Consider the following 25,714-nt stretch of genomic DNA (forward strand, 5'->3'; position numbering starts at 1 on the left):
GATAATAAAGACAATTATAAGGGGAGAAAGAGGGAACTGGGAAAGGCTATCTACCAAGCTTTGGTCAAAGTCAAATCCAGCGTTGACCACCATTCAGCCTTTCCCAACAGGACTGTGTCCAGAGGAGGTTTTTGTGGGTCCCAGGCTTTAACAAAGGCCTAGGGAAAAGTCTATTCATCAAACCAAAGAAGCCTCGAGTCTGGGCATCAGTCTCTGTCCACCTCTGCTTAAATATCATTAGAGGGATACCCCTCTTGAATCCTTTCATTAGGGAGATGAGAGCTAAACAGATTTTAACTCATCACTGATAATTTCCACTGTGGAAAGAAAACAAGACTGAGAGTTTGTGGGGGAAGGGGAAACTGGGAGTGGCAGTTGGGTCTGGTGACTAGCACTTCCTTCCTGTCAGGTGGAACTGGTTTCCTGGTGTTGTAGGAGAGAGGAGTTTGTTCAGCCAGTCTGGTGTGGTGTGCCGCCTCTTCTTGGTTCAGCCCGAAGACACAGGCTTCTGAAAGTTAGACCTGTTCTTGTTTGCTTTCTATCTACTGCTAAGACTCTGAATTAGGCAAAGCAGGACTGATATAGAGTAGAAGGGAGTGGGAAAATTCCTACGCCAGCCTCTGGGCCTGGCCTCAACTCTGAAGCTGAGGAAAAACTCCAATTCCAACTGTTTATTAAACTTCATATTCTTTGAATTCATAGTCAGATAAGTGGACTATCTTTTCTGGTCATAGAGGGAGCTGAATTTCATTTCAGTCATTCCAGGAATAATAGTCCTTATCAGCCCCTGCTGCTTTCTCTCAGCAGGGGGCATCTCCCTCCTTTGCCTCACCGAGCAACATCCCCTCTCTCCCCTTAACTCCTCCATACCCCATACAAAACTCCCATTATCCCCCATTTTTCCAATCCCCATTTCCTTTCCCAATAAATATTACACTACCACACACACTTATTCTCTCTCTCACCATCCCTTTATTCCCTTCTCCTCCCCACTCCGCTGTTATAAACATAACACACAGGTTCAGAAGTAATAACAGAGTTTAACACGCTATGGTATGCTTAATTACGCACGAGTATGAGTGTTCAAGGGGCAGAATTAATCGCTTTAAAACATGCTTGTATATTGGCTGAAGGCTATCTTGCCTACAGATTTGTGAAAAGCGTTTTCAATCTGTCATGTGACTAGATCGATCTGGAAACAGAGAGGTTTTATAACATCTGGAGGGAAACAGATAACTCATGCTGGGATTATAAGAAAGTTGCTGGCAACTATCCAAAAACCAAAGCAATTGGCTATGCTATACTGCAAATGTTGTTCTTTTGGTAGAGATCCAGTGCCCAAGGGTAATTACCGTGCTGATGCCACAGCGAAATTTGCAGCACAGAATGCTGCAGCCGACATTATGAATTTCTCTATCATCGAGTCAACAGATCTTCAAAAAGCACATCAGGATGGTGAGATTCATAAATGGAAGCAAAGGTTTGGAGCTAGTGAAGAAAGTTGGATCTGGATGACATCTAATGGAAAACCTATCTTACTAAAATTTTTTTACAACCATATATGCCAATCTATACATAACAAAGGACATTTTGGGGCATGAGCCTTTATTGATACAATAAAAAGGGTATGAGTGGTTACAAGAATAACCACTGTGGCTAATAAAGTCTGTTCAAGCCTTTCTATATGGCAAAGATTCAATTAGTATATATTTAAGAAAAAAAGGTTTTGATTGGAGGCCATTAACATACAGCCCTTTTGAAAATCTGTAGATAGATTATATCAGCATGCCAAAAGCAGGAAAGTATAAGATTTGTTTAGTACTGGTAGATAAATTGACTAGATGGCCAGAAGCATTTCTATCTGCTAAAAATGTCAGCATTTGTAAAGATCTTGCTAAGAGAAATTATTCCAAGATTTGGAGTCCCAACTCAGATAAAGGTTCCCATTTTACAGATGGAATTTTAAATCAAATATATGAGATTTTAGGGATTACAGCCAAAAATTACCCAATTACTGACAAAACTCCAAGGATGAAGGCAGAAAGAAAAGACCAAAATCACAAAAAAATGAGAGGAGGAAGAGCTAAGGCAATGGCAGGTTGTAAAGAAGGGGAAAATATGAGCAAATAATAGAAAAAGAAAAAAGAGATTACAATCGACAGCTTCTATACAGGCAATGAACAAAGAGCAAATGGAACAGAGAAGGGTGAGGGAACACCAAGCAAAAATCCAGAAACCAAGTTAAATGGATACAGGTTCTGGAAGGGCTCAAAATACAATTCAAAACACAATTAAGAGAGTCTGAAGACAACTGGGAAAAGAACTTAAATACTAAGATAAGTCATCTGGAAACAGAGGCACTTGAACTAAAACAAGAAAATAGTGTTTTCAAAGCCAAAATCAACCAGTTTGAAAATGAGGCAAAGGAGATGAAAGATGGGGCATAGAAGATGAAAGATGAGGCAAAGAAGATGAAAGATGAGGCAAAGAGGATGAACGATGACTTCCAAAGAAAATCAGACCAGAAGGAGAAGGATGACCAAAAAGCCAGGGATGAAATCCAGTCTTTAAGAAAAAGAATACAACAACTAGAATCAATTGACTTAACAAGGCTGCAGAACACTATGAAACAAAATCAAAAGAATGAAAAAATTGAGGAAAATATGAAGCACCTCATTCTCAAAACAGAAGATTAAGAAAATCGTTCCAAGAGAGACAGCTTAAGAATCACTGGTCTACCAGAACACCATGACAAAAGAAAAAACCTGGACTTCAAACTACAGGAAATTATCCAAGAAAACTGCCCTGATATTCTAGAACAAGAGGGAAAAGTGGAGATTGAAAGAATACACAGATCACCTCCTGGACTTAATTCCCAGCTGACAACACCCAGGAATGTTATAGCCAAATTCAAGAACTATCAGACCAAGGAAAAAATATTACAAGTTGCTAAGAAGAAGCCATTCACATACCATGGAACCACACTGAGGATAACACAAGATCTGGTTGCATCTACATTGAATGGCTGAAAGGCATGGAATATGATATTCTGGAAAGCCATAGAACCCAATTACTGACAACTATTCATCCATATCACCTAGATTGCCATATTTGTTGCCATATAATTGGGCAAAATACTTTTTAATGATTGACTTAATTACCTCTTCATTAGAGGTGAGGTCCCCTTTTTCATCTTGCATACTGTTAATTTGGTTTTTTTCTTTCCTTTTTTCCCCATCAGATTGACAATTCCTTTGCCTATTTTGTTTTTTCAAAGTACCAGATTCTAGACATATTTATTAATTCAATAGTTCTTTCACTTTCAATTATGTTAATTTCTCCTTTAATCTTTAGCATCTCTAATTTAGTTTTCATCTGGGGATTTTTAATTTGTTCACTTTCAAATTTTTGGATTTGCATGCCCAATTCATTGACCCCTGCACTCCCTAATTTGTTAATATATGAACTCAAGGATATAAATTTCCTCCTCAGTACTGCTTTGGCTATTTCGCATAGATTTTCAAAGGATGTCTCATCATTGTCATTTTCTTCAATGAAATTGTTAATTGTTTATATGACTTGGTTTTTAATTAACTGATTTTAGAAAATCATATTATTTAGTTTCCAATTAATTTTTGATTTGCTGCTCCATGAACCCTTAATAATTATCATTTTTATCTGAAATGGTTGCATTTATTATTTCTGCTTTTTTTGCACTTCTTTGCCACGTTTTTATGCCCTAGTACATGGTCAATCTTTGTGAATGTACCATGTACTACTGAAAAGAAGGTGTATTCCTTTTTGTCCCTATTTATTTTTCTCCACATATCTATTAACTCTTAATTTTTCTAAGATTTCATTCACATATCTTACCTCTTTCTTATTTTTTTTGTTTGATTTATCTAGATCTGATAGAGGAAGGTTCAGGTCTCCCACTAGTATAGTTTTTCTATCTATTTCATCCTTCCACTCCACTAGTCTCTCCTTTAGAAATCTGGGTGCTATACCATTTGGTGCATACATATTAAGTACTGATATTTCCTCATTGTCTATGTTGCCTTTTATCAGGATGTAATTACCATCCCTATCTCTTTTGATCAGATCTGTTTTTACTTTGGCTTTCTCAGATATCATGATTGCAAGTCCTGCCTTCTTTTTCTCATTTGAAAACCAACAGATTTTGCTCCAGCATTTGACCATCATCCTGTGTGTATCTACCTGCCTCGTGAGTGTTTCTTGTAGACAAGATATGGTAGGATTTTAGTTTCTAATCCACTCTGGTATTTGCTTTTCTTTTATGGATGAGTTCATTCCATTCCCATTCAGTGTTCTGATAACCACCTCTGTATTCCCCAACATTTTGATAACCTCTTCTAGTTCTGCCCTTTCTTCTTTCGCTATATCTTTTTAAACCAGTGGTTTGCTTTTAAACAGTCCCCATAATCTCCACCTTTATTTTACTTCCCTTTCTGCCCCCTCCCTTTTTTCCTCTTCTTATTTTTTTAGAGTCTATTAAATTCACTACCCCCCCTCTTTCCTTCCTATTTTTTATACTCCCCATCCCACTCTCCCCCTTAATTTTTCTCTTCTCACATTCCCTGTAGGATAACATAGAATTCTATACCCCAATGAATCTAGATCTTCCTCCCTCTCAGAACCGATTTCACTAAAATAAGTTTTAATTATTTCCTGTTAGCACTCTCTTAATCTCCTTCTTATAAGAGTATTCTTCACCTCCCCTTCCTATGCACCTCTTTATGTGATATAAATTATCCTATTTATCTTATTCCTTCAAGTTTGTCTTGGTGCCATCTTCTATTATCCTCCTCCCTTTTTCTTTTTTTGCATATCATCTTAGACCATTTATTACCCCAATCTTTAGTAAAGATTCTTCTTATTACTATAATAGTGAATATAATTTTTGAGTTACAAATAACATTTTTCCATATATGAATATAAACAATTTAATCTTGTTGAAGCCCTTAAAAAAGAAAATTGAAATAAAGAAAAACACTTTCCCCCCTTTCCTCTCTCTTTCTTATTTACCTTTTCATTTTTCTCTTGATCTTTGTGTTTGGACATCAGACTTTCCACTTAGTTCTGGTCTTTTTTTTACAAATACTTTAAAATCTTCTATTTTGTTGAATACTCAAACTTTCCCCTGGAAGTATATAGTCAGTTTTGATGGGTAGGTGATCCTTGGATGAAGACCCAATTCTCTTGCCTCTCTGAATATCATATTCCAAGCCTTGTGGTCCTTTAGTGTGGAAGTTGCCAGATCTTGTGTGATCCTGATTGGTGCTCCTTGATGTCTGAATTATCTCTTTCTGGCTTCTTGAAAAATTTTCTCCTTAGCTTGGAAGCTCTTGAATTTGGCAAATACATTCCTGGGGGTTGTCTTTTGAGGATTTAGTTTAGAGGTTGTTCTATGAACTCTTTCAATGTCTATTTTGCCTTCTTGGTCAAGAACATCAGGGCAGTTTTCTTGGATAATTTCTTGTAGTGTGATGTCAATCTTTCTGTTTATTTCTGGGTTTTCAGGTAGACCGCTGATTCTCAAAATGTCCTTTCATGCTCTGGTTTCCTGATCTATCATCTTTTCAGATGTTTTATGTTTTCTTCTATTTGGTCAGTCTTTTGACTTTGCTTTGTTAATTATTGGTGTTTTGCAAGATCATTGGTTTCCAATTGCCCAATTATGATCCTCAAGGCCTGGTTTTCTGCTTTAACCTTTTGGTATTCAACTATGATTTCTTGTTTGTTTGTTTTTTTAACTATTTCCCACTTTTCTTGTCAATATTCTTCCATCTTTTTGATAAGCTCCAATTTAAATTCTTCAAGAGCTTGTGGCCATTTTCCATTGTTTTTGGAAGGCTTGGATGCATTATTTGAAGGTCCTCTTCTCCTATGTCCTCTGTTGTCTGGATTTCTTCTCCATAAAAATTATCCAGGGTCAAAGCCTTCTTCTTGTTATTCTTGGTGTTGGGAAGTTGAGTTTTTGCCATCACTATGCTGGTTTTTCCCTCCCTTTCCAGTCAGAAGTCTGAGGGAGGAGGGCAGGCTCTCTGTGTGTATAGAGCTAAGGAGCCCAGTTTTTGCCTGAGGCCACATCTCAAGACTTCTCATTTTCTACTGTTTGCAGCTCTTCTCTGCGCTATTTCCATGCTTGAGTTCTGTGTTCTTCCACCTGTTAGGGTCTCAAGTCTAGCTGCTCTCAGGGGCAGGCCTTTGGTGGTCTTAGTCAGCTACTGAGGACTCAGATGTGCCCCTGGTTTGCTCACTGATTCTAGTGATTGCTGGCTCTGAATTTAGTGCACTGGCTCTGTAGGTGGGGTGGGGAATGGTAGATCAACTCGAGTTTTGGTAGAAGTTATTTCATCCCCTTATAATGTGGAAATGCCCAATCCCACATACCTTCAATGCTGTGCCCTACTGTGGAGTCCCTTTGTTCATATGAATTTGGTTTCTTTTTCCTATAGAAGTAGACTATATCAGTAGGCGTTGAGGAAAGGTCGATTCCTGCATCTAAGCTGCAGCCATTTTTACCCAGAAGTCCGTGGATAAGTCATGTAAAACTTATTATTGGCAGAAATAACAGACATTGCACTCTGCAAGTAATTGGAAAATGCCTTTTGATCCCTCTAATTGCTGCACCTGACATCTTAAGTTCTTTATCATCTTTGTCCCTTTATCTTGTCACTAGATTCCACTACTGCCTTACATCTATTTGCTAGGGGTATGGAAAGCATGGTCTTTCCCTAGAACATCTGAGTATATTATTATATGAAAAAGTATTGAATTCAAAGTTAAAAAACCTGAGTTCAAACCCAGTTCTGCTTGGGAAAATCATAATCTCTCTCTGCCTCAGTTTCATAACCTAAAATGAGGGCATAGGGGATAACTAGGTGGTTTCAACAGACTCAGAGACAAGTTTATAGATGGAATGTCCTAGGTTGAAATCTGGCTTCACTTCTTAGCTCTATGATCCTGGGCAAGTCACTTAACCCCCATTGCCTAGCTCTTACTGCTCTTCTGCCTCAGAACAAATGCAGTATTAATTCTAAGACAGAAGGTAAAGGTTTAAGAAAATGAGGGGGTTGGAATTAATGATTTCTAAGGTCCATCCTAACTTAAATCTATAATTTTATGAATGTGTCAGAGGATTCATAAACTCTGAAATGAAATATAAAATTTTAACTTAATCAAAGAATTTATTTATCTTCTGTATAATAACTGAAGGTATAAAAAATCCATCCAGTTATAGATTCTATATATTAATTCTTACCGTAGCCTTTGTTTGTGCCATGTATTCTTCCTCCATTTTACAAAGACGTATATTTGTGTCTTCAAGCAGTTCTTGGATATTTTCTGTATGTCTCTTTTGGAGCTCAAATTTTTCTCTCTCCATCTCTGCAACCACATTATGAAGCTGCACAATAAAAACATAATTAAAAATCACATCAATGGATTTTTTAAGTACCTTAAAATACCCCACTTTTCAATTTTTTTCAAAATCCTCACATGCTTGGAGCCTATAGTACTTGACTATCTCACAGTGATATTATAAGTAAGCTTAGATTCTCAGAGTATGCCAGTGGAGTACTAATTATTCTTTTTTTTTTTTAGTGTTGCAAAGTTTCTTTTTATTAGTACAACAATCATGAGAATTATGTGCTATTATTACCACACCTCATTTTGTAAGTGGTTAAACTAAGTTAGACAGGTTAAATAATTTACCTGGAGTCACATTAGTATCTGAGATTAAATTTGAATTCAGATCTTCCTGATTTTAGACCCAGTGGTGCAGCTACTGGGTCATATACCTGGCTTCACCAGTACTTTCAATAGCTTAATACAGACATACTATACTTATAAATTATTTGCCCTAACTTTAGTTGGTCTTCATTTTTTCAATTTAGAATATTATTCCATGGTTACTTGATTCATGAATTTTACACACACACACACACACACACACACACACACACACACACACACTCACACACCTTCCCTCCTCTCTCCTGGAACTGACAAGTAGTTCCACTGGGTTATACATGCATCATTATTCAAAGCCTATTTCCATGTTACTCATATTTGCAGTAAACTGATCTTTTAACATCAAAACCCTAATTACATCCCCATTGAACTACATGATCAATCATCAAATGTTTTTCTTCTACATTTCTGTTCCCATAGTTCTTCCTCTGCATGTGGACAGTGTTCTTTCTCATAATTTCCTCTGGATTGTCCTGGGTCATTGCATTGTTGCTAGTAGGAAAGTCCATTGTGTTCAATTGTGCCATAATGTATCAGTCTCTATGTATAATGTTCTCCTGGTTCTGGTCATTTCCCTCTGCATCAATTCCTGGAGGTGTTTCAAATTCAAATGGAACTACTCCAGTTCATTATTCCTTTCAGCAGAATAATATCCCATTACCATCATATACCATAATTTGTTCAGCCATTCCCTGGTCAATGGACACCCTCTCATTTTCCAATTTATTGCCACCACAAAGGGTGTGGCTATGACTATTTTGTTCAAGTATTTTTCCTTATTATCTGTTTGGGATACAAACCCAGAAGTGGTATGGCTGGGTCAAAAGGTAGGCATACTTTTAAAGCCCTTTTTGCATAGTTTCAAATTGCCTTCCACAAAGGCTAGACCAATTCACAACTCCACCAACAATGCATTGGTATCATAATTTTGCCACATCCCCTCCAACATTTATCACTTTCCTTTGATGCCATATTGGCCAGTGTGCTAGGTATAAGGTGGTACTGTATTAGCGAGGAGAGCTTTGAAAAGGAAGTGTGGAAAGGAAACAAGACTGAGAGTTTGTGGGGGAAGGGGCCAACTGGGAGTGGCAGTTGGGTCTTGTGACTAGCACTTCCTTCCTGCCGGGGTTGGACTTGCTTCCTGGTGTGGAAGGAGAAAGGAGCTTATTCAGCCCAGTCTGGAGTGGCATGCTCTTCTTGGTTCAGCCCGAAGACACAGGCTTCTGAAGGTTAGACCTGTTCTTGTTTGCTTTCTATCTACTGCTAAGATTCTGAATTATACAAAACTGGACTGATATAGAGTAGACGGGAGTGGGACAAACCCTCCACCAGCCTCTGGGTCCTGGCGTTATGCTCTGAAGCTAAGGAAAACTCCAATTCCAACTGGTTATTAAACTTTATATTATTTGAATTCGCAGTCAGATAAGTGGACTATCTTTTCTGGTCATAGAGGAAGCTGAACTTCAGTTCAGTCATTCAAAGACAAACAGACCTCATTGGACCCCTGCTGCTTCCTCTCAGCAGGGGGCATCGCCCTCCCTTGCCTCACCAAGCAATATACCCTCTCTCCTCCATACCCCATACAAACTTCCCTTTATCCCCCAGTTTTCCAATCCCATTTCCTTTCCCAATAAATATTACAGTTTTGGTACTCTCTGTTTTTTCCCTGTAGCCCCCATTATTTATATGTAACTTGTGATTTGGCTGTCTTCGGGAGATGTTTTTAAAACAAATTTAGTTGCCCCTGTATTGATAAGAGCTGGGTAGATCTCATTACCCACTTTTATCATGACCCTTGGTTCTGTGTTCTCATTTTGTTGGCACACTTGGACCATAGGTGCCTCTATTTCTATTTTGTTCAAATCCCAGTTTTGTTCTTCATCTACAGACTTTTCTTGTTGCTTTGAACATTCATTTTGAAATTCATCATCAGTTTACAATGGAATTGAATTATCATGGAGACTTAAGGATGGCATAGTAATGTTTGTGTTTGCTTTTTCTTGTGCAGTTACTATTGGTTGGAATTCTTCTGCATAAGGATTTAAAGTTGACTTTTCTATTATGTCATTGGTATTTTCTTTTGTAATATCATCCCTGCTTTCCATGTCATTGTCTCCAGGAGGTCTGCTAATTTGAATGTTCTCTGTTATTGCATTTTCCTCCCCATTGGACCCTTCTGTTGTTTGCTCATATGCTTCAATTAATTCATTTACAGTTTGTGTATTACAGACTGTTGCCAGTTCTGTTTCTTCCTCTTTCTTCGTAGCTTGTTCTACTGTTCCAAAAATTTTCTCTTTAATCTGTTACATCATTATCTAATTGTATTTCTTCTTCTATCTGTTCTTTAGTTTTATTTTGTGCTTTTGGCACCCCAAGTTCTATTTGCATGTAGTCTCCTTCCTTTTCATTTTTCCTATTTCCTTTCCCATTTTACCTTTTTGATGTTACCCCATGCACCTGGCTTCATAGCTGACTTCGATTGGCAGCACCTGAGACTACTTGCTAATAACATAGTTTTGCTCCTTATTGGATGTATCTCTCAATGGTTTCTAAATTTGGTGCTTGCAATAATTTATTGCGATTACAATCACAACATTTTGTATTTGTTTGTGCATTATTGCTGCTCTTCCAAGACCTTTGTTTGTTATTAGCTTGGAATAATTGTGCCTTTAAATAACAGTCTCGGACCATGTGACCCATTTTTACACAGAAGAAACATCTGGGTAAATTTCTCCTTTGCCCAGAAGTACTGCAATACCAGGTCGATGCGTGGAGTGGAAGGAGCAAGCTCCTGTTCCATCTCCCTGTTACAAAAATCTATTTAATATATTGTCCTTGGATAGAGGATGTATCAGATATTAAACTGATAAGAACAGATACTACACTTGATCTTAGCCAAAAGGCCGAGAAGCTAATGTTCAGCTTTTGGAGACTGAATACTACATGACACTTCCTCCCTTTTTCTCTAAGTTGAGCTTTACCAATTGAGTTAGTCAGTCTAGACTAAAGGGTAAGTCTGTTTCCCCCAGTCCCCTTCTTAACTGATGGATTTGAAGCTCACCTCCTAACACATAGACTCTGATTCAAGTTCTATTATAAATCAAGATATCCAATTTATTTGAGTATAAAGTTGTTGAAAAAGAAATGAAAGGGCAGTGGGAAGAGGAAGTCCCTAAGATTTCTTTCCTATATAGCTTTTGAGGGTTTGACCTAGGTATCTTTTTAGGAATAAGCTCTGGGTTCCCTTAAGGTAAAAAAAAAAAGTCTTTATCTGAAAAATTGGCTCCAGTTGTGAATTGAAATCTTCTGTTCAAGCAGAGGATTAAGAGATTTATAGTATGCCCTCCCAGCTTCAAAGAGTCCCAGATAAGAAAAACTTTGGTTTTTCTCCTCCAACTGTTTTTGAACCTGGATGGAATTCCATCCTATCCCACCAGGTCTTGTGAGGTTCCATTTGCTTCTCTTCTGAAGCATTTCTTCAAACTTCAAATTTTCTTGTTTCTCGTCATCCCCTTGTTCACAGTACCTCAGAGTTGTTTTTATTTTAATTTCTCTAATCAGGAGGGATTTAGGATACTTTTTCATGTGCTTATTGGTAGTTTTGATTTCTTCACGGGAAAACTTTCTATTCATGTCCCATGATCATTTGTCAATTGGAGGATGGCTTGATTTTTTGTAGATCTGACTTAGTTCCTTATATATTTTGGAAATTAAACCTTTGTCAGAGAGTTTTGCTATAAAAATGTTTTTCCAGTTGGTTGCTTTCCTTCTAATTTTGGTTGCATTGGTATTATTTGTACAAAACCTTTTTAATTTAATACAAATATATAGTCATAGTCTTTTATTTTACATTTTGCAATGTTCTCGGTCTCTTGCTTGGTCTCAAATTCCTTCCTTTCCCATAGATCTGACAGATATACTATTCTATGTTCACATAATTTATTTATGATTTCACTCTTTTTATTCAAGTTACTTATCCATTTTGAATTTATCTTGGTATGTATAGACTGTAAGATGTCAATCTAAATCTAAATACTGTTTTTCAATTTTCCAGGCAGTTTTGGTCAAATAGTGAGTTCTTTTCCCAAAAGCTGGGATCTTTGGGTTCATCGAACACAAGCTCACTAAGGTGATCCAATCCCAGTCCATTCTACCAATCCACCCCTCCACTGGAGCACTAATTCTGACAAGTTATGACAAACTAGAAAAGTTTCAAGAATGGGCCCAATAATAGAGTATATATGTCTGTTGGCTGAAAAATATGCTAATGTCTTCCCTTTACAAATTACTTTCCATCTACTCTGTACATGTCATTTAAGTAATCATTTTTTTGTTATTGTTTGTATTAGAAAGTACACTCCCTGAGGGTATAAACTGTTTTTACCGTTCTTTAGCATAATGTCTATGACATAGTAAGCCTTTTGACTGACATGAAAAATTCAGTGTGGTTCACTCTCAGATTGGCTGCAGGGTTATGAAGTTTGGGGCTGCTACAACTATTCAAAAGGAAGCCCTAAATTTCTACTAGAGATCTAGCCACAGTAGAGAATATTTGGGTTCATGTTCTGCCTCTGACCCATATGCTCAAGTCCTTGTCTTCATCATGCTCATAGCCCAATAAAAGAAAGGACACTTACACAAATAATTAAAATATTATAAATAAACATAACTGTGATACAATAGAAAATTATAATAACCTAATATGTATAACAAAGTATAATCTAAAAAGGGTTTATGATTCATCCTGAAAACTGAAATAACTTGCAGAAGAACTTTTGGAATATAACCTTTTTAAAAAGGAGATTGCTAAAACAACTCTGAGGTACCACCTCACACCTAGCAGATTGGCCAATATGACAGCAAAGGAAAGTGATAAATGTTGGAGGGGATGTGGCAAGATTGGGACATTAATACACTGCTAATGGATTTGTGAATTGGTTCAATCATTTTGGAGGGCAATTCGGAACTATGTGCATAGGGCTTCAAATGAATGCCTGCCCTTTGACCCAGATGTACCACTTCTGAGTCTGTACCCCAAAAAGATAATAAGGAAAAAAACTTGTACAAAAATATTCATAGTCATGCTTCTGTGGTGGCAAAAAATTGGAAAATGAGTGTGAGTCCATTGTTTGGAGAATGGATGAATAAATTGTGGTATATGTTGGTGATGGAATATTATTGTGCTGAAAGGAATCATGAACTGGAGGAATTCCATGTGAATTGGTAAAGACCTCCAGGAATTGATGCAGAATGAAAGGAGCAGAACCAGGAGAACATTTTACACAGAGACTGATATATTATTGTGACACAATCGAATGTCATGGACTATTCTACTAGCAGCAATGCAATGACCCAGGACAATCCAGAGAAACTTGTGAGAAAGAACACTATCCACATGCAGAGAAAAAATTGTGGGAACTGAAATGCAAAAGAAAAACATATGCTGGATCACACAGAGTGATAGGGATGTGATTAGAGTTTTGATGTTAAAAGATCACTCTACTTAAATATAAATAACAGAAATATGTTTTGAACAATGATACATGTCTAACACAGTGGAACTGCTTGTCAGCTTTGGAAGGGGGGAGGAGAGAGCAGAGAGAGGGAAGGGATTATGAATCATTTAAACATGAAAAAATATTCTCAATAAAAAATTTTTAAAATAAAATAGAAAAAGAAGAACGTCCATAGTAATAATAGAGGCAGAGTTGTATGGTGGATAGAGAGTGAAAGCCTTTAAAATTTCTCTTCTGCACATACTGGCAGCAAAATCCTGGGTAAATCGCTTAATCTCTCAGGCTCTTGACAGCTCTTTAAAACCGGGAGGTACAGAGTTGCTTGCACTGAAGGACAGAGTCTCAACAGGGAATTTCCTTTGCTACTGAAATTGTAGGATCGAATCCTGAACCTAATAATATTAAAATGTCTTTCATCCTTATTTCCTGGGTTTAGGAAAAATCTATTGTTAATATCTAACAGATACTTTTTGCTGCTTGGTATTTTCAGCAAATATATCATTGTAGTGATTCTGAAGTTTAATCATTCTTCACATTTTTAAAAATGGTAACATTTTCCAAGATGAGATAAAAGTCAAGTTTCAACACCTTGGCACGCATGTTATACCTTACTAGATTTCATTCTCAGGGTTGGAAACTAAATTATCTGCAGTGTTGAATTGTTATTGTCATGTCTGTAAAATTACATCTATTTGTGAAGACAGTGAAGTGATCTGCATTCTGTAGATGCTCTGAAATGATGAAAAAGTCCATATACACTCTATAAGCCTTCGGTTGGTTACATTTATATGACCCTGGATCTCTTCATCCTTAGCACACTACCAAGGACAATGCACAATAATCTGAATTGTCTCAATGTTTGATTCTACTTCAGCCTCCACAAATCATGAGGAACTACAATATCCTGTTAAAAAACAGTTTCCTTTCCTGCAGATATCTTGTTTATTTCTATGACTCCCATTTAAAAAGTTCAAGTGGCATCATCTAACAGTACTCATGACTAACTGGCAGATTTATCAATGGCATCCCTTTTTACTGTATTATTGTATTTTTATTATATATGAGGATATCTACTCCAAATGGAAATCTAAATACACTCATTAGCAATTAGCTGAACAAAAACTCTCTCTTCTTTTTTTCCTATAAAGAAATCTCAAATAGGAAATCAAGGACTAGGAATATTGGGAAAAGATAGAAGAGGGCATTCTTAACTAGACAGATATTAATAGATGGCTTTTATTTGTTTGTGACTTTAGAGAGAATCTCATGATCTTCACAATACTCCTATGACAGGAAAATACATAGTATTATACCTATTTTAATAATAAGAGAAATAAGACTCAGAGAAGATGAGTAATAATAAGTGGTAGAAGTCAAGATACAAGTCTCAGTTCTTGAACTCCTAGTCCAATACTCTTTCTACTATATGTAATTAAGCAGAGGCAATTAAGACTATGGATATATTAAATAAAGGGGAAAGCAAAGACAAGAGGGAAAACTATATCTAGTAGCAAGAGAAAGCCAAAATAAAAAACAAAAACTCCATAAATCTATCCAAGCTAAACTTCCCTGGCCAATCTTCAATGTGGCAGAACCCAGGGCAGCAAAGTATCTGCTGTCTATTGGTGCTGTCTGCCTACTGTTAACCTTCAGCACCATCTTACTAATTCATATTAATGTAAATTCTTATAAAATATAAATTACAGATAAATTCAAAAGTAACTGTGTGGCTGTGGTCAGAATAGTGAGACTTTTATTGCATCAATTAATAGGCAAGAAATAATACCACTGTTGTAATTTAGACTAGAGTTAAAAAAATTCAAATTTTTAACTTTAAGGTCCCTATAAATAAATATTGTAAAGTATTGTGTGGTAGCTGCAAAAGACACTACAACCATTTAACAAAATTCTTTAAAGAATTATATTTTGAGAAATTGATCAATGAAAAATATTTCATAAAATGACTCAGGAAATTTTATTCCTTAATTGTTTATTTTATGTACCATACCTTTTTCTCCCAATCATTGATCAAGGATTCTGTGCTTTGTTCACATAATTTTTTTAACTCTGTAATCTGATTTTCTTTAGTCTCTCTAATCACTTGGGAGTCACGAATAAGAGTCTGGACTGTCAAAAAAAATCAAGTGTTAGATGAATCCAAGATATAACTTTCAAAGACCATTGCAAATTTGATATAGAAATCAAAAGATAATTGCATTTTCCAATATTATCCTAATAAAGTAGTGTTTTAAACACATTTAGTTTTGCTGTTACTTCTTTAAAAATTATTTAAAATATTTTCTTGCTACTTAAATATCAATTTTCATTACTGGTTATTCAAACTGTCTGTGAATTAAGTAGAATTTCAGCCTTAATAAATCCATGGCATTTAGCTATAAATCCAAATTTGGCAGCAGACTTTGCTCAAATTTAAGATTTTCTCAGCTTAATGAAGAATATTTTTTTTTTTGCTAACAAAAATGAATCCTGACAACTCCCAAAGAAACTTCACTAATTACTATATTTTATAGAAAATATGTACAGCATATTAAATCAAGTAAACCAAAGGCTTTGATAACTGTAACTTTTTAATGGTGCCAAAACTAAACTAGATTTAAAAATTGAAATGGCTTAAGAACTGATTTTTAATTTTGCTCTAGCACAATTTTAAATTTTATGACTTAAAAAGACATGAAATTTGTATGAACTTTTTGACAGTTGAAAAATATTAACAAAAAGAAATAATTCATGTTTATCAATTCTTAAATTTCAGCAACTGTCAATGTTGGAATCATATATAAAAATATGTATATTCTCATTGTATTGTACTTTGTACTGCCATCTATTGTACTAACTGGCATCTACTGAACTAGTTTTCAGTGAAAAATATAGTTTCAGCCAAAGAATCTAAATACCAAAATACTCATCTTCTCACCCACCAAGGCGTAAACCCACCTTCTCAATTTTCTCATTTTTATTCAGTGGCACCATCATTCTCAGGCAGTTAGGTTGCACAGTGGTTAGAGTGCTGGGCCTGCAGTTAGAAAGACTCATCTTCCTGAGTTCAAATCAGGCATTTACCAGCCGTATAACCCTTGGCAAGTCTTTTAATTTTATATTCCTCAGTTTGCTTATTTCTAAAATAAACTGGAGAAGGAAATGGTAAACGACTCCAGTATCTTTGCCAAGAAAACCTCAAATGGCATCATGAATAACTGGACATGACTAAACAACAACATCCACCACCATTATTTACTCAGATAGCCAGGCTTCTCTCTCCCCTTTTTTTTTTTTTTGAGGGGAAGCTTGGTTTTTTTTTTAAATAGGATCAAAGTTTAACATTGAAAAATCAGGAGATGATGTCCAACCCTTTTGCTCGGTGATGTTTTCATATCTGTGGTGGGGTTTTTTGTGTGTGTGTGTTTTGTTTTGTTTTTAATTCCTTTTTTCTTTTCCGGGTGCTGCTACTTCTCTCCATCCTCTTGTTCTTGGTGGTTTTGCTTTGATTAGATGTCACTATCCCAGTTCATTCTCATGTCCCTTACACACAGGCAAAATATTCCTTCAAGGGGGCAAAGAGGTGGCGAATCACAGGCACACTCCATGACCGGCCCAGCAGTCTTTGCCTTGCCAAACGGCTCATGTTGGAGACATCCGTGTAATGGACTGGGAAGCCAAAGACCCTTTCCATTTCAGTGCACCACAAGATGTCCTCTTTCTCATTCAAGAAGACAGGGAAATGCTGGTCTTTGCCCTGCTTGATGGAGTTTGACCTAGTCGTAATGGTCCTCACTTTGCTGAACTTGGCTATCCTGCCATGCTCCAAACATTCCTGAAGCTCCAGCTTATCATTCACGGTAGATGCCAATGGCCTGTTCATACCGGGAAGGTTACCCCAAAAGTAGCGAGCCCTGTGCGCTGCTGACACTTCTTTGGCATCAATCATCACAGGGTTGGACTCTAGAAAGCGTGAGATGTCCCGCTTATCACTGACCCCCATGGCCACCACGTTTTCAAAGAGCCAGAAGAAGGGGCGATCATCGCCCTCCTTGGGCCGGGCCTCATGCAGAAGGTGGTAGAACTCAAAGAAGAACCGTCCAGTGCCCTCATAAAGACCCTTCCGAGCAGGGTTGACAATAGAAAGATCATTGCAGGGACTGCCTCCAATCACCAAATCAAAAGGGCCCCATTCCTGTATGTGCTTCTGGGTGACATTGCGGACGTCCCCCACGTACATGATCTTCCCTTGGTGCCGCACCATGCCCACAGTGATGGAGTCCTCACACACCTCTGAGGCAATGTAGCGGTCTACCTGGATCCCCAGGTCCTTCAGCACCAATAGTTCTGTGGCAATTCCATCGAAAAGAGATAGCATCCGGATTGGCTTCCGTTTTTCAGCTGGGACTGGGGGATAAACTTTGGGAGGGTCAAACTCTTAGTCATGGTTATTGGCGAAAAACATCTGGAGGCACGACGGCCAGTCATCTCGCCGCCGCAGCAGCCCATAGGTGCCTTTGTGCCCACACATGTAGCAGTTCCAGGGGTCTTCCTTGATGGCTGCCTGGGCAGCACCTGGTCCCACCAACAGGTCCACACATTCCACACAGAAGCACCTGCAACAGTTGTTGTTCCCACACATGAGGACCTCTCGACCCCCACAGCAGATAGTACAATATGACTGGTAGCCATCATCGTCGTACTGATAGGCACACTCCAGGAATCAGTTCTTGCAGTTTTGGCACATTCCTCCGATGAAGAGGGGGTGTTCCAGGGTGACGTTGAGATTCCCACAGGAGATGCAGATGTCTTCGATATTCCTGCACTTCTGCCGCACCTCATATACCAGCCGCTCTCTTGTGCGTTCATCAATGATCTCTTTGATCTTGGGCTTCTCTGCTGTGCTCTTTCGGGGTTTTTTGGCTGGTGGAGGTGGGGCATAGGCAGCAGCTTCAGGCTCTACTGGGGCCCACATATCAGTGTAAACTTCTTTGTAGGGATTTCTCTCTTCTTCTGGTGGCTCCAGGCCCTTGGGGCCAGAGGGCTGGAAGCCACCCAGAGCCCATTCGATCATTTGCTTGTTCTGCAACTCCACTGCCTTGGCTGTGTCACTTTCATCATTCTCCGGGCAGGCCGGAAACAGCTTCCCAGTGCGGCTGCTGGCCACCTGAAGGACCTCATAGATGGCTTTCCGGTACATAGGCTGCTTGTTATATGTGGCTTGGTGGAAGGCGCTGCAGAAGGAGCTCAGTGGCATCAATTTCTCAACACAAACCACTGAGAACTTGCCATCTCCAAACCACATGACCCATCGAGTGCCTTCAGCTGCTCGGCTTCTGCCTGTCATCCACCAGGATACAATTCGGCCAGGCCACCAGGAGAAGCCTCGAAGTTTTCCCCATACCAACTCCCCAATACCAAAGTCTCGGCCATCCTCATATTCAGGCTCATCAGCAGCAGCCTTGGCAGTATTCTTGTCCCCAGCATCAGCCCCCACTGGCTCAGGTGTGGTGGCCACAGTGGGAGAAGCATCATCAGTAGGTTGTTGCAAAATAGGAGGACTGGCCTCCTCCACTTTTTGTGGCTCCCCAGGCCCCTGGTTTTCTTCTACGACATTCATCACTGCAATGACCTTGGCTTTCTTCTCAGCCCATAAGGCCAGGTGCAACCTCTGTCTGGTCCAGCTCAGGTGTGAGCCCCCTTGGCCCAGAAGCTCAGACTGTGTCCTCCTGTCTTGGGGGAGGGTAAGGGGAGAGATGGGGCTGGGGGCGGAGGGGTCCAAAGGGGGGGGAGGTCTCTCTCCCTTTTTTCAAAGAAAGTATTCATCATGCTTAGCAAACCTAGTCCTTCCACCTAAACTCTTGATCCTATCTTTCATACTTACCTCAGATCCTTGTTTCATTAATCATTCATCAACTTACTATTAATATATATGTATTTGAATACGTATATATTAAATATTTGCTATGTCCTAAGCATACTTCTAAATAATGCAAGATATTCTTTTTTAAACATCACTTTATCTCACCACTCCTCCACTTAAAAATCTTCAAAAATTCTATATTGCCAACAGCATAAATTACAAACTCTATTAACTCTAGCACTTAAGGATATCCATAACAATATTGTGCTCTCATCCCTATCTAAATTTCTCTACTGGCCCTGAAATTCAATCTCACTGGAACCAACTCAGATTATTCTAATTCCTAAATTTCTATATGCTATTTCCCTCTTCCAAAACCACTATTCTTCCTTTCCACCAATTCAAATCCTGAGTTCTTTCCATTAACTCCTTCCAAGTGATCTCTCCAAATAGAGACCATCCTGAGAGTCACTGAATGATCATACATTGACACAGGATTACACCAAAGTAATAGTACTATACATATGCTTGTTTGCATGGCTCTCTAATTGTTAGACAAATATAAGCTTTGTTGGCCCAGAGGATTGGAAGCATAGTACTGCATAGACATCTTGGTTATTTCCTTGTAGTGCCTACTAGTAAAATGTAGATTTGTTAACAGAAGGATGGTCAAAGAACTGCACTGGCACCTACAGAAAAAGGACTGAGAGAAGTAAATGTAATAAATACTACATGTAGAATTTATAGGAGCACATGTAAAAGAATGACAAAGGAAAAAAAAACACGGAGAGGATAAAAATGGCACTAGATAAAATATACTAGCATAATGACAGTAATATAGTAGGCCCTCAATAAATATTTGCTGAATTGTAGAAGAAAAATAGGAGTTATTTTCCTAGGCTTTAGGTAGTTATAACAGGTCCCCTAAACCCCCCCAGCACAGTAATTCATGTAAGATCTGATAAAGTAAACATGATCAGGAGGTTATCTGTTAAGTAAGAACCATAGAGAATTGTCCCCAATAAAAAATATCATTTATGCTATCGTCATGAGCAAGTCTAGCAACATGCATGTATTTATCTTGGGCTCCTTATTACCAAAGGTTAATCTAATGCAAGAAACAATTTTTTTAATATACAACCACCTACCTATAAGAAAATGAAAATAAAATAGAATGAAATTTCTATTAAAAAGGTCATGTTACATCACCTTTTCTCTCAAGCTTTTTAATAGTATCATCAGCTTCATTTTGCTTTGTTTTATATAAAGTTTTCAATTCTTCTGTCTCGTTGTTCTTTCTTTCTAAAATCTGTAAACATATAAAACATTTTATTAAGTATTGCTTTTCTTACACATTAAATAGATGTGAAAGATTTCTGCAGCAAGGAACATGACAATATACAACTTAACATTAATAATAATGATAATTTATACTTATACAATACTGTAAGATTGGTAAAATATATATTATCTCATTTGATCCTCATTTCAACCTGTTAATAAGATGTGAGTATCATCACCTTATAAAGGAGAAAGATAAAAGATACTTTTTTAGGGTCATAAAATGTCTGAGGAAAGATCTGAACCCACAGAGAGAACTGAGTCAAATTTATAAGAATATAAGTGATTCCTCAATTGAAAAATGGTCAGAGGAGATAAGCAGGCAATTTGCGGAAGAAATCAAAGCTACCTCTAATCATATGAAAAAATGTTCCATATTTCTAGTGATTAGAGAATTTGGAAAAATCAAGTTTGAAAGTCATCTGAAAGGTCATAAACAGACACATGATGGGGGCAGCTAGACAGCTCAGGCCAGAGATGGGAAGTCCTGGTTTCAAGGCAGGCCTTTTCTAGCTGTGTAACTGGGCAAGTCACTTAACCCCAACTGTCTAGCCCTTACTACTCTTCTGCCTTGGAATCATTACTTAGTATTGATTATAACAGGGTTTAAAAAAAATAAAACATGATGCTAATGTACAACATATTGCCAATGATTACCTGTGTATTAGAAGTGATAAAAATCTCCATTGAGGATTTATATACTTGGAAAAGCATGTGCCCATTACATAGTGAGAGTGAAGGATAACTACTAGGTAGCTCCATCAATAATATTGCTGCCTTCAAAATATTCAAAGAACCAAGGATTCTAGCAATAACAATTTATATTTTACACAGTGATTTATTAAAAGCTTCATTTATAACAAAAGATTTTTTAAAAGTAAACTAAAAATTAAAGTAATATCACCAGAAAGGCCAATCTCTACTATTTTGAACTGACATTCTATTTTAACACAAGAAATATAATGCCAGTATCAAGAGAGATCTAGGAGAAAGGTGGACATAAAATATAATTATGGAAGAGTTATACAAGCATGAATTATTAGGTTGTTCATAAACATCAATGTGGGCAAAAAACAACAGGACACTAAATTTATTATCATAGTTAATAACACTTTACAGCATACAGTTTGAAGTGGGATAGATCACTGGTTTCTGGACCATTCTGTGAAGACTGGATTTAGCTATCTCCTGATTGTAACAATGAAGATACTTAGCTCTTTCTTTATTGTGAAGCTAGAATTGTAAGCTACAATCTATTTTTAGATTTTAACTACAAAAAGGTGTTAACTAACTACAAAAGGTAAATTAAGCACAAAAACGTGTTAAGTAATTACAAAAGGTGAACTTAACAAAAGAGGTGTTAAGTAACCCAAAAAGATATAATCTAACAAGAGAAGGTGAGGACTAAAGAATGGACAGTTCTGGAGAAAATCTAAACACAGAAGGTGAGAACTAAAGAATGGGCAGTCCTGGAGAAAAGCTTCTGCTGTGATTGGTAGACATGAAATTTAAGGGAGGTAACACAAGAGAAAAAGATCTTTAAAAAGAGGACCAAAAGGCAGAAGAAGATCATTTCGATTTGGATCATTCATTCGGATTCAGACATTCAGATCATTCAGATTCAAACATTCAGATCATAATTCATTCAGACTCAGACATTCAGACAGTCATTCAGAGGTTCGGGCACTGACTTGGAGGAGCGACTGGAAGACAGAACCTTGAGGAGCGACCAGAATACAGACACCCAGATTTTTTTTAGACTGTCACCACTGGTGAGTGAAAAGCTGACTTAGTGACCCTGCCTTTCTGGAGGCATGAAGCCTCCAAGTAAGGCCCATCTTCTTGAGACTCTTTTCCTCTGTCTGGGCTTAGAGATCCTAACTGGTATCAGAAGAAGCAGAGTTTTCTCTCTCTCTCTCTCTCTCTCTCTCTCTCTCTCTCTCTCTCTCTCTCTCTCTCTCTCTCTCTCTCTCTCTCTCTCTCTCTCTCTCTTTCTCCTTCTCCCTCTCCCTCTCCCTTTCCCTCTTCTTAATATCTTCCTTCTATTGTAAATATTGTAAATAAACAACCATAAATTCCATTTACTTTAATAATTCATTTGGGGATTTAGAAATTAAATCCCAGGCAACCACATAATTAAATATTCAGAGACCAACCACAAATAAATTTAACAATTCAGAACCTGAATGAGCTAAACTTTTGATACATACTGGCTATGACTCTGTGGGCAACTTCTTAGTTCTAAATGCTCATAACAGCCAAGACTTTAAGTTGTATTAGTAGCCAGCCTCCACTGATAGGGGAAATCCCTCATTGGAAGCTCCCTCAACCAATGGAATCATCAGTCTGGGTTCTAGTCTTAGCACTGTAGTTTACAAAGCTTTTTCCTCAAAGTCATCCTAGGAGTATTATCATCCTCATTTAATAAAGAAACTCCAATTCAGAAAGAATCAGACTTGTGTCAAGATATATAATGAGCAAGTGGCAGAGCCAAGACTCAAACCAAGTTCTTTTGCATAAATCTCTACATTCCTTCTCTGTTAGGCCATTTACTTTTCATCTTTCATATATTAATAACCACTCCATATCCTTAAACTTTCCTTTCCTCTCATTTGAATTTCTACTCTACATTCCATTTAGAACTTTGGGTTAATTATACAAGTTGGTTTTATTAACTAATTTATGTACACTGAAAAATTTACCTCTAATAATACCCACATGCTTGTGTAACTGAAAATCTGTTACCCTAAAAACTACATTTCTTAGGAGCCTACTGACTTCCTGACTGTACTTCCTGTAGACGGGGGATAAATTCAGTGGGTGTTCCTGCTCTGGCCTCTTTGGCTTCCTGTCTCAATGGTGGTAAGCAGGGATTTTGAACAGGATGATTAGCCATGGGCACATGGTTTTTTTATTTGTTGCCTTGTTATTCCTTTACTTCTAATGATCATTTAATAAATCTCTTAAAATATAATATTTTCATTATTTGAGATTAATTTTAACTTTTACATTTTGGCAACCAGAAGATGGAGAAAAGAATTCTCAGTTTTTCAAGATGGCCTAGATAATTTTTTTTGAGCCATGTTTCTCCTACCACGACTCCCCCTCTCCTCGCCCCTCGTGAACTCCCAACTCTCTTCAGAGCTACTGCCCTACTTCTGCCATCCCTACTTTTTATTGGCCACTTGCCCTACCAGCCTGGATGCTTTAGTTTGAGGGCCTTGGCAGAGAATAGATAAGCCGCTTCTCTCACCCATCTGCTCAAGTAGCATTTAGCATTTATCACTGCTACTTGTGGAGTTACTACTGCCAATCTAGTCTCCTGTGTTGTTCCAGCTATCTGCTCCTGATCTCCTGATCCTCTGGCACTGGCTCTGACTGCTATTGCTGCTCTTGTTGTGCTGCTGGTAGCTGCCCCTGTGTCTTTGGAACTCACAAACTAGGAGTCCTTGGAGTCAATTTCTGGGCAGCTGGTAAAAGTCCCAGTGTGTTTCTCTTAGGCAATAATTAGCCTCCTAACTCCCTGTCCATGTGGTAGAGGAAGCAAGCTGCTCCCTAGCATTTTACCTCTAGGGTAAGGGGAAGGAAGGTTACTCTTCCAAACAGGAAGTAAAATAGCAAGCATGGCATACTCTATGAAAGAGCAATGCATTACCTATCTCAAACAGCTCCCAGTTTTAGGCTATTTTTTCTTCCTACCATTCCTGAGTGCACTGGTTCTTTTGATTATCTTGCCTGAAAGAAAGTCATCTCCCTAAAACCCCTTGTCATTTGGGCCTGCCCAGTCTCTAAGATAGATCCAATTTGGGATTCCTCCACACTATGTTCAGGGAGGAATTCTCCCTTATTGTGAGAAAAGGAATTTAAATGTATAGCAAAGGAACTTTAAAGAGTCTGGAGTCCGAGGCGTGATACTCCTGGATGGATTCCTCTTGGGAGTATCTCTCATTTGTAACTCTTCAGCTTACTCTACCCTTTCACCAGAATGATCTAGATTCTTGGTGACTTTTTTTTAGACCCAACATCAACTGTACAGAGGTTTGTGTCTTTTCTAGACTCCTCTGCCACATTTTTGTAATGATGGCAGTAATAGATTTTTTAAAAAATATCTCACCCAAGGTTGAAAGATTGCTATACCCAAAAAGCTTGTGACAAGTATCCATTAGCTTCTAAGGTTTTTTAAAATGTCATACCACAGACTCATGTGAATCCTAATGATAGTGGACTTGTTTTCTATTATCATTAAATGGGCTATTATAACTTTGGGGATTTTGATACTTCTTGAATGTGCATTACCTGTTATACTGCTGTTTTATTTGGAAAATCATTTGCACTCACACAGTGGTTCATGGTCAAGTTAAAAATGAAATAGGTCTCATTTTGGGGGTGAGAAACCTTTGTATTATTCCTTTTCTTAGCTGACACTGTCAATGATTGTAAGCTATATATTTTTTATTTTTAAAACTTTCTTATGTTTTTGCTTCTATGTTCAATATAGTATTTCAGTTTTATTTTTTCTCTCCTTTTTGTATTTGAAGCACATCACAGGTAATGAGAAGATGTTCTTTAATTTTTTTTTTATTTTGCAGTAATATAAGTTAAAACATATATTTGCCCTAATGTACAGTGCATACCCAAAAAGCTTTACACCATAAAAATGATGCCATTGATGGTTTAAAAAATTATGAGACTTTACTTAATGATTCTGTCTGATTCTAGGAGAAGGGAATACAAAGAGAGTCACTGCATAGTGCCAAAGAAGTCCAAAGCTAACCTGCATAGTGCCTATCAAGTACAAGGTCAAAGAGACCCACCAATCCCAGTGGACTTGATGAAATTTTGAACCAAGACAAGAGGACTTGAACTTGTTTGGGTTTCAAGGTTGCGGCTATTTTGACATATGTCAAAGGCACAGGTCTTCCTTGTTCCACATTCTACCAAGTATCTCAATTTGGCTCCTACCTGGCTTCCATAAATCTAGTCCCTTTTCTGTCTTTCATAGAGTGGCATACTTTATCTAGTCCTGAATACTGATTGGGTATGTGCATTATTGCATAAATCATTTTAATTGGGCACTGATTCAAAGCATTATTATAGGTTTATTTTTCATTTACTTAGAATTTTTACACATAAGACTTTGACATTTCATATCTCATCCACAAATTATTTTTCTCTTTTATTTGGATTATTTTTATGTTTTTTATTTCTCTTGTTCATTGAT

The 25,714-nt window shown here is 37.6% G+C and overlaps 2 protein-coding genes and 1 non-coding gene across 9 annotated transcripts in view; all 3 read right to left on the reverse strand.

The window, feature by feature from the left end:
- Window positions 1-25,714, reverse strand: part of CEP112 (centrosomal protein 112) — a 595,424-nt gene that overhangs the window by 453,769 nt on the left and 115,941 nt on the right. For all 7 annotated transcript variants that reach the window (XM_056817269.1, XM_056817267.1, XM_007482762.3 and 4 more), the window contains exons 10-12: window positions 20,362-20,461; window positions 15,301-15,419; window positions 7,286-7,429 (exon numbers count right to left, since the gene is read on the reverse strand). In XM_056817269.1, the coding sequence (XP_056673247.1) occupies window positions 7,286-7,429; window positions 15,301-15,419; window positions 20,362-20,461 (363 nt within the window). The remainder of the gene's footprint in view (window positions 1-7,285; window positions 7,430-15,300; window positions 15,420-20,361; window positions 20,462-25,714) is intronic.
- On the reverse strand, window positions 10,500-10,691 carry LOC130457610 (U2 spliceosomal RNA). Its single transcript, XR_008916915.1, has one exon. It is a non-coding gene; the product is annotated as a U2 spliceosomal RNA (small nuclear RNA).
- Window positions 16,630-19,023, reverse strand: LOC103093345 (DNA (cytosine-5)-methyltransferase 3A-like). The gene is given in 1 exon segment (XM_016430688.2): window positions 16,630-19,023. A coding segment is annotated over 1 exon segment (2,076 nt). The 5' UTR covers window positions 18,910-19,023; the 3' UTR covers window positions 16,630-16,833.

The sequence above is a fragment of the Monodelphis domestica genome, chromosome 2, assembly GCF_027887165.1.
Source record: "Monodelphis domestica isolate mMonDom1 chromosome 2, mMonDom1.pri, whole genome shotgun sequence".
In the NCBI taxonomy this organism is placed as follows: domain Eukaryota; kingdom Metazoa; phylum Chordata; class Mammalia; order Didelphimorphia; family Didelphidae; genus Monodelphis; species Monodelphis domestica.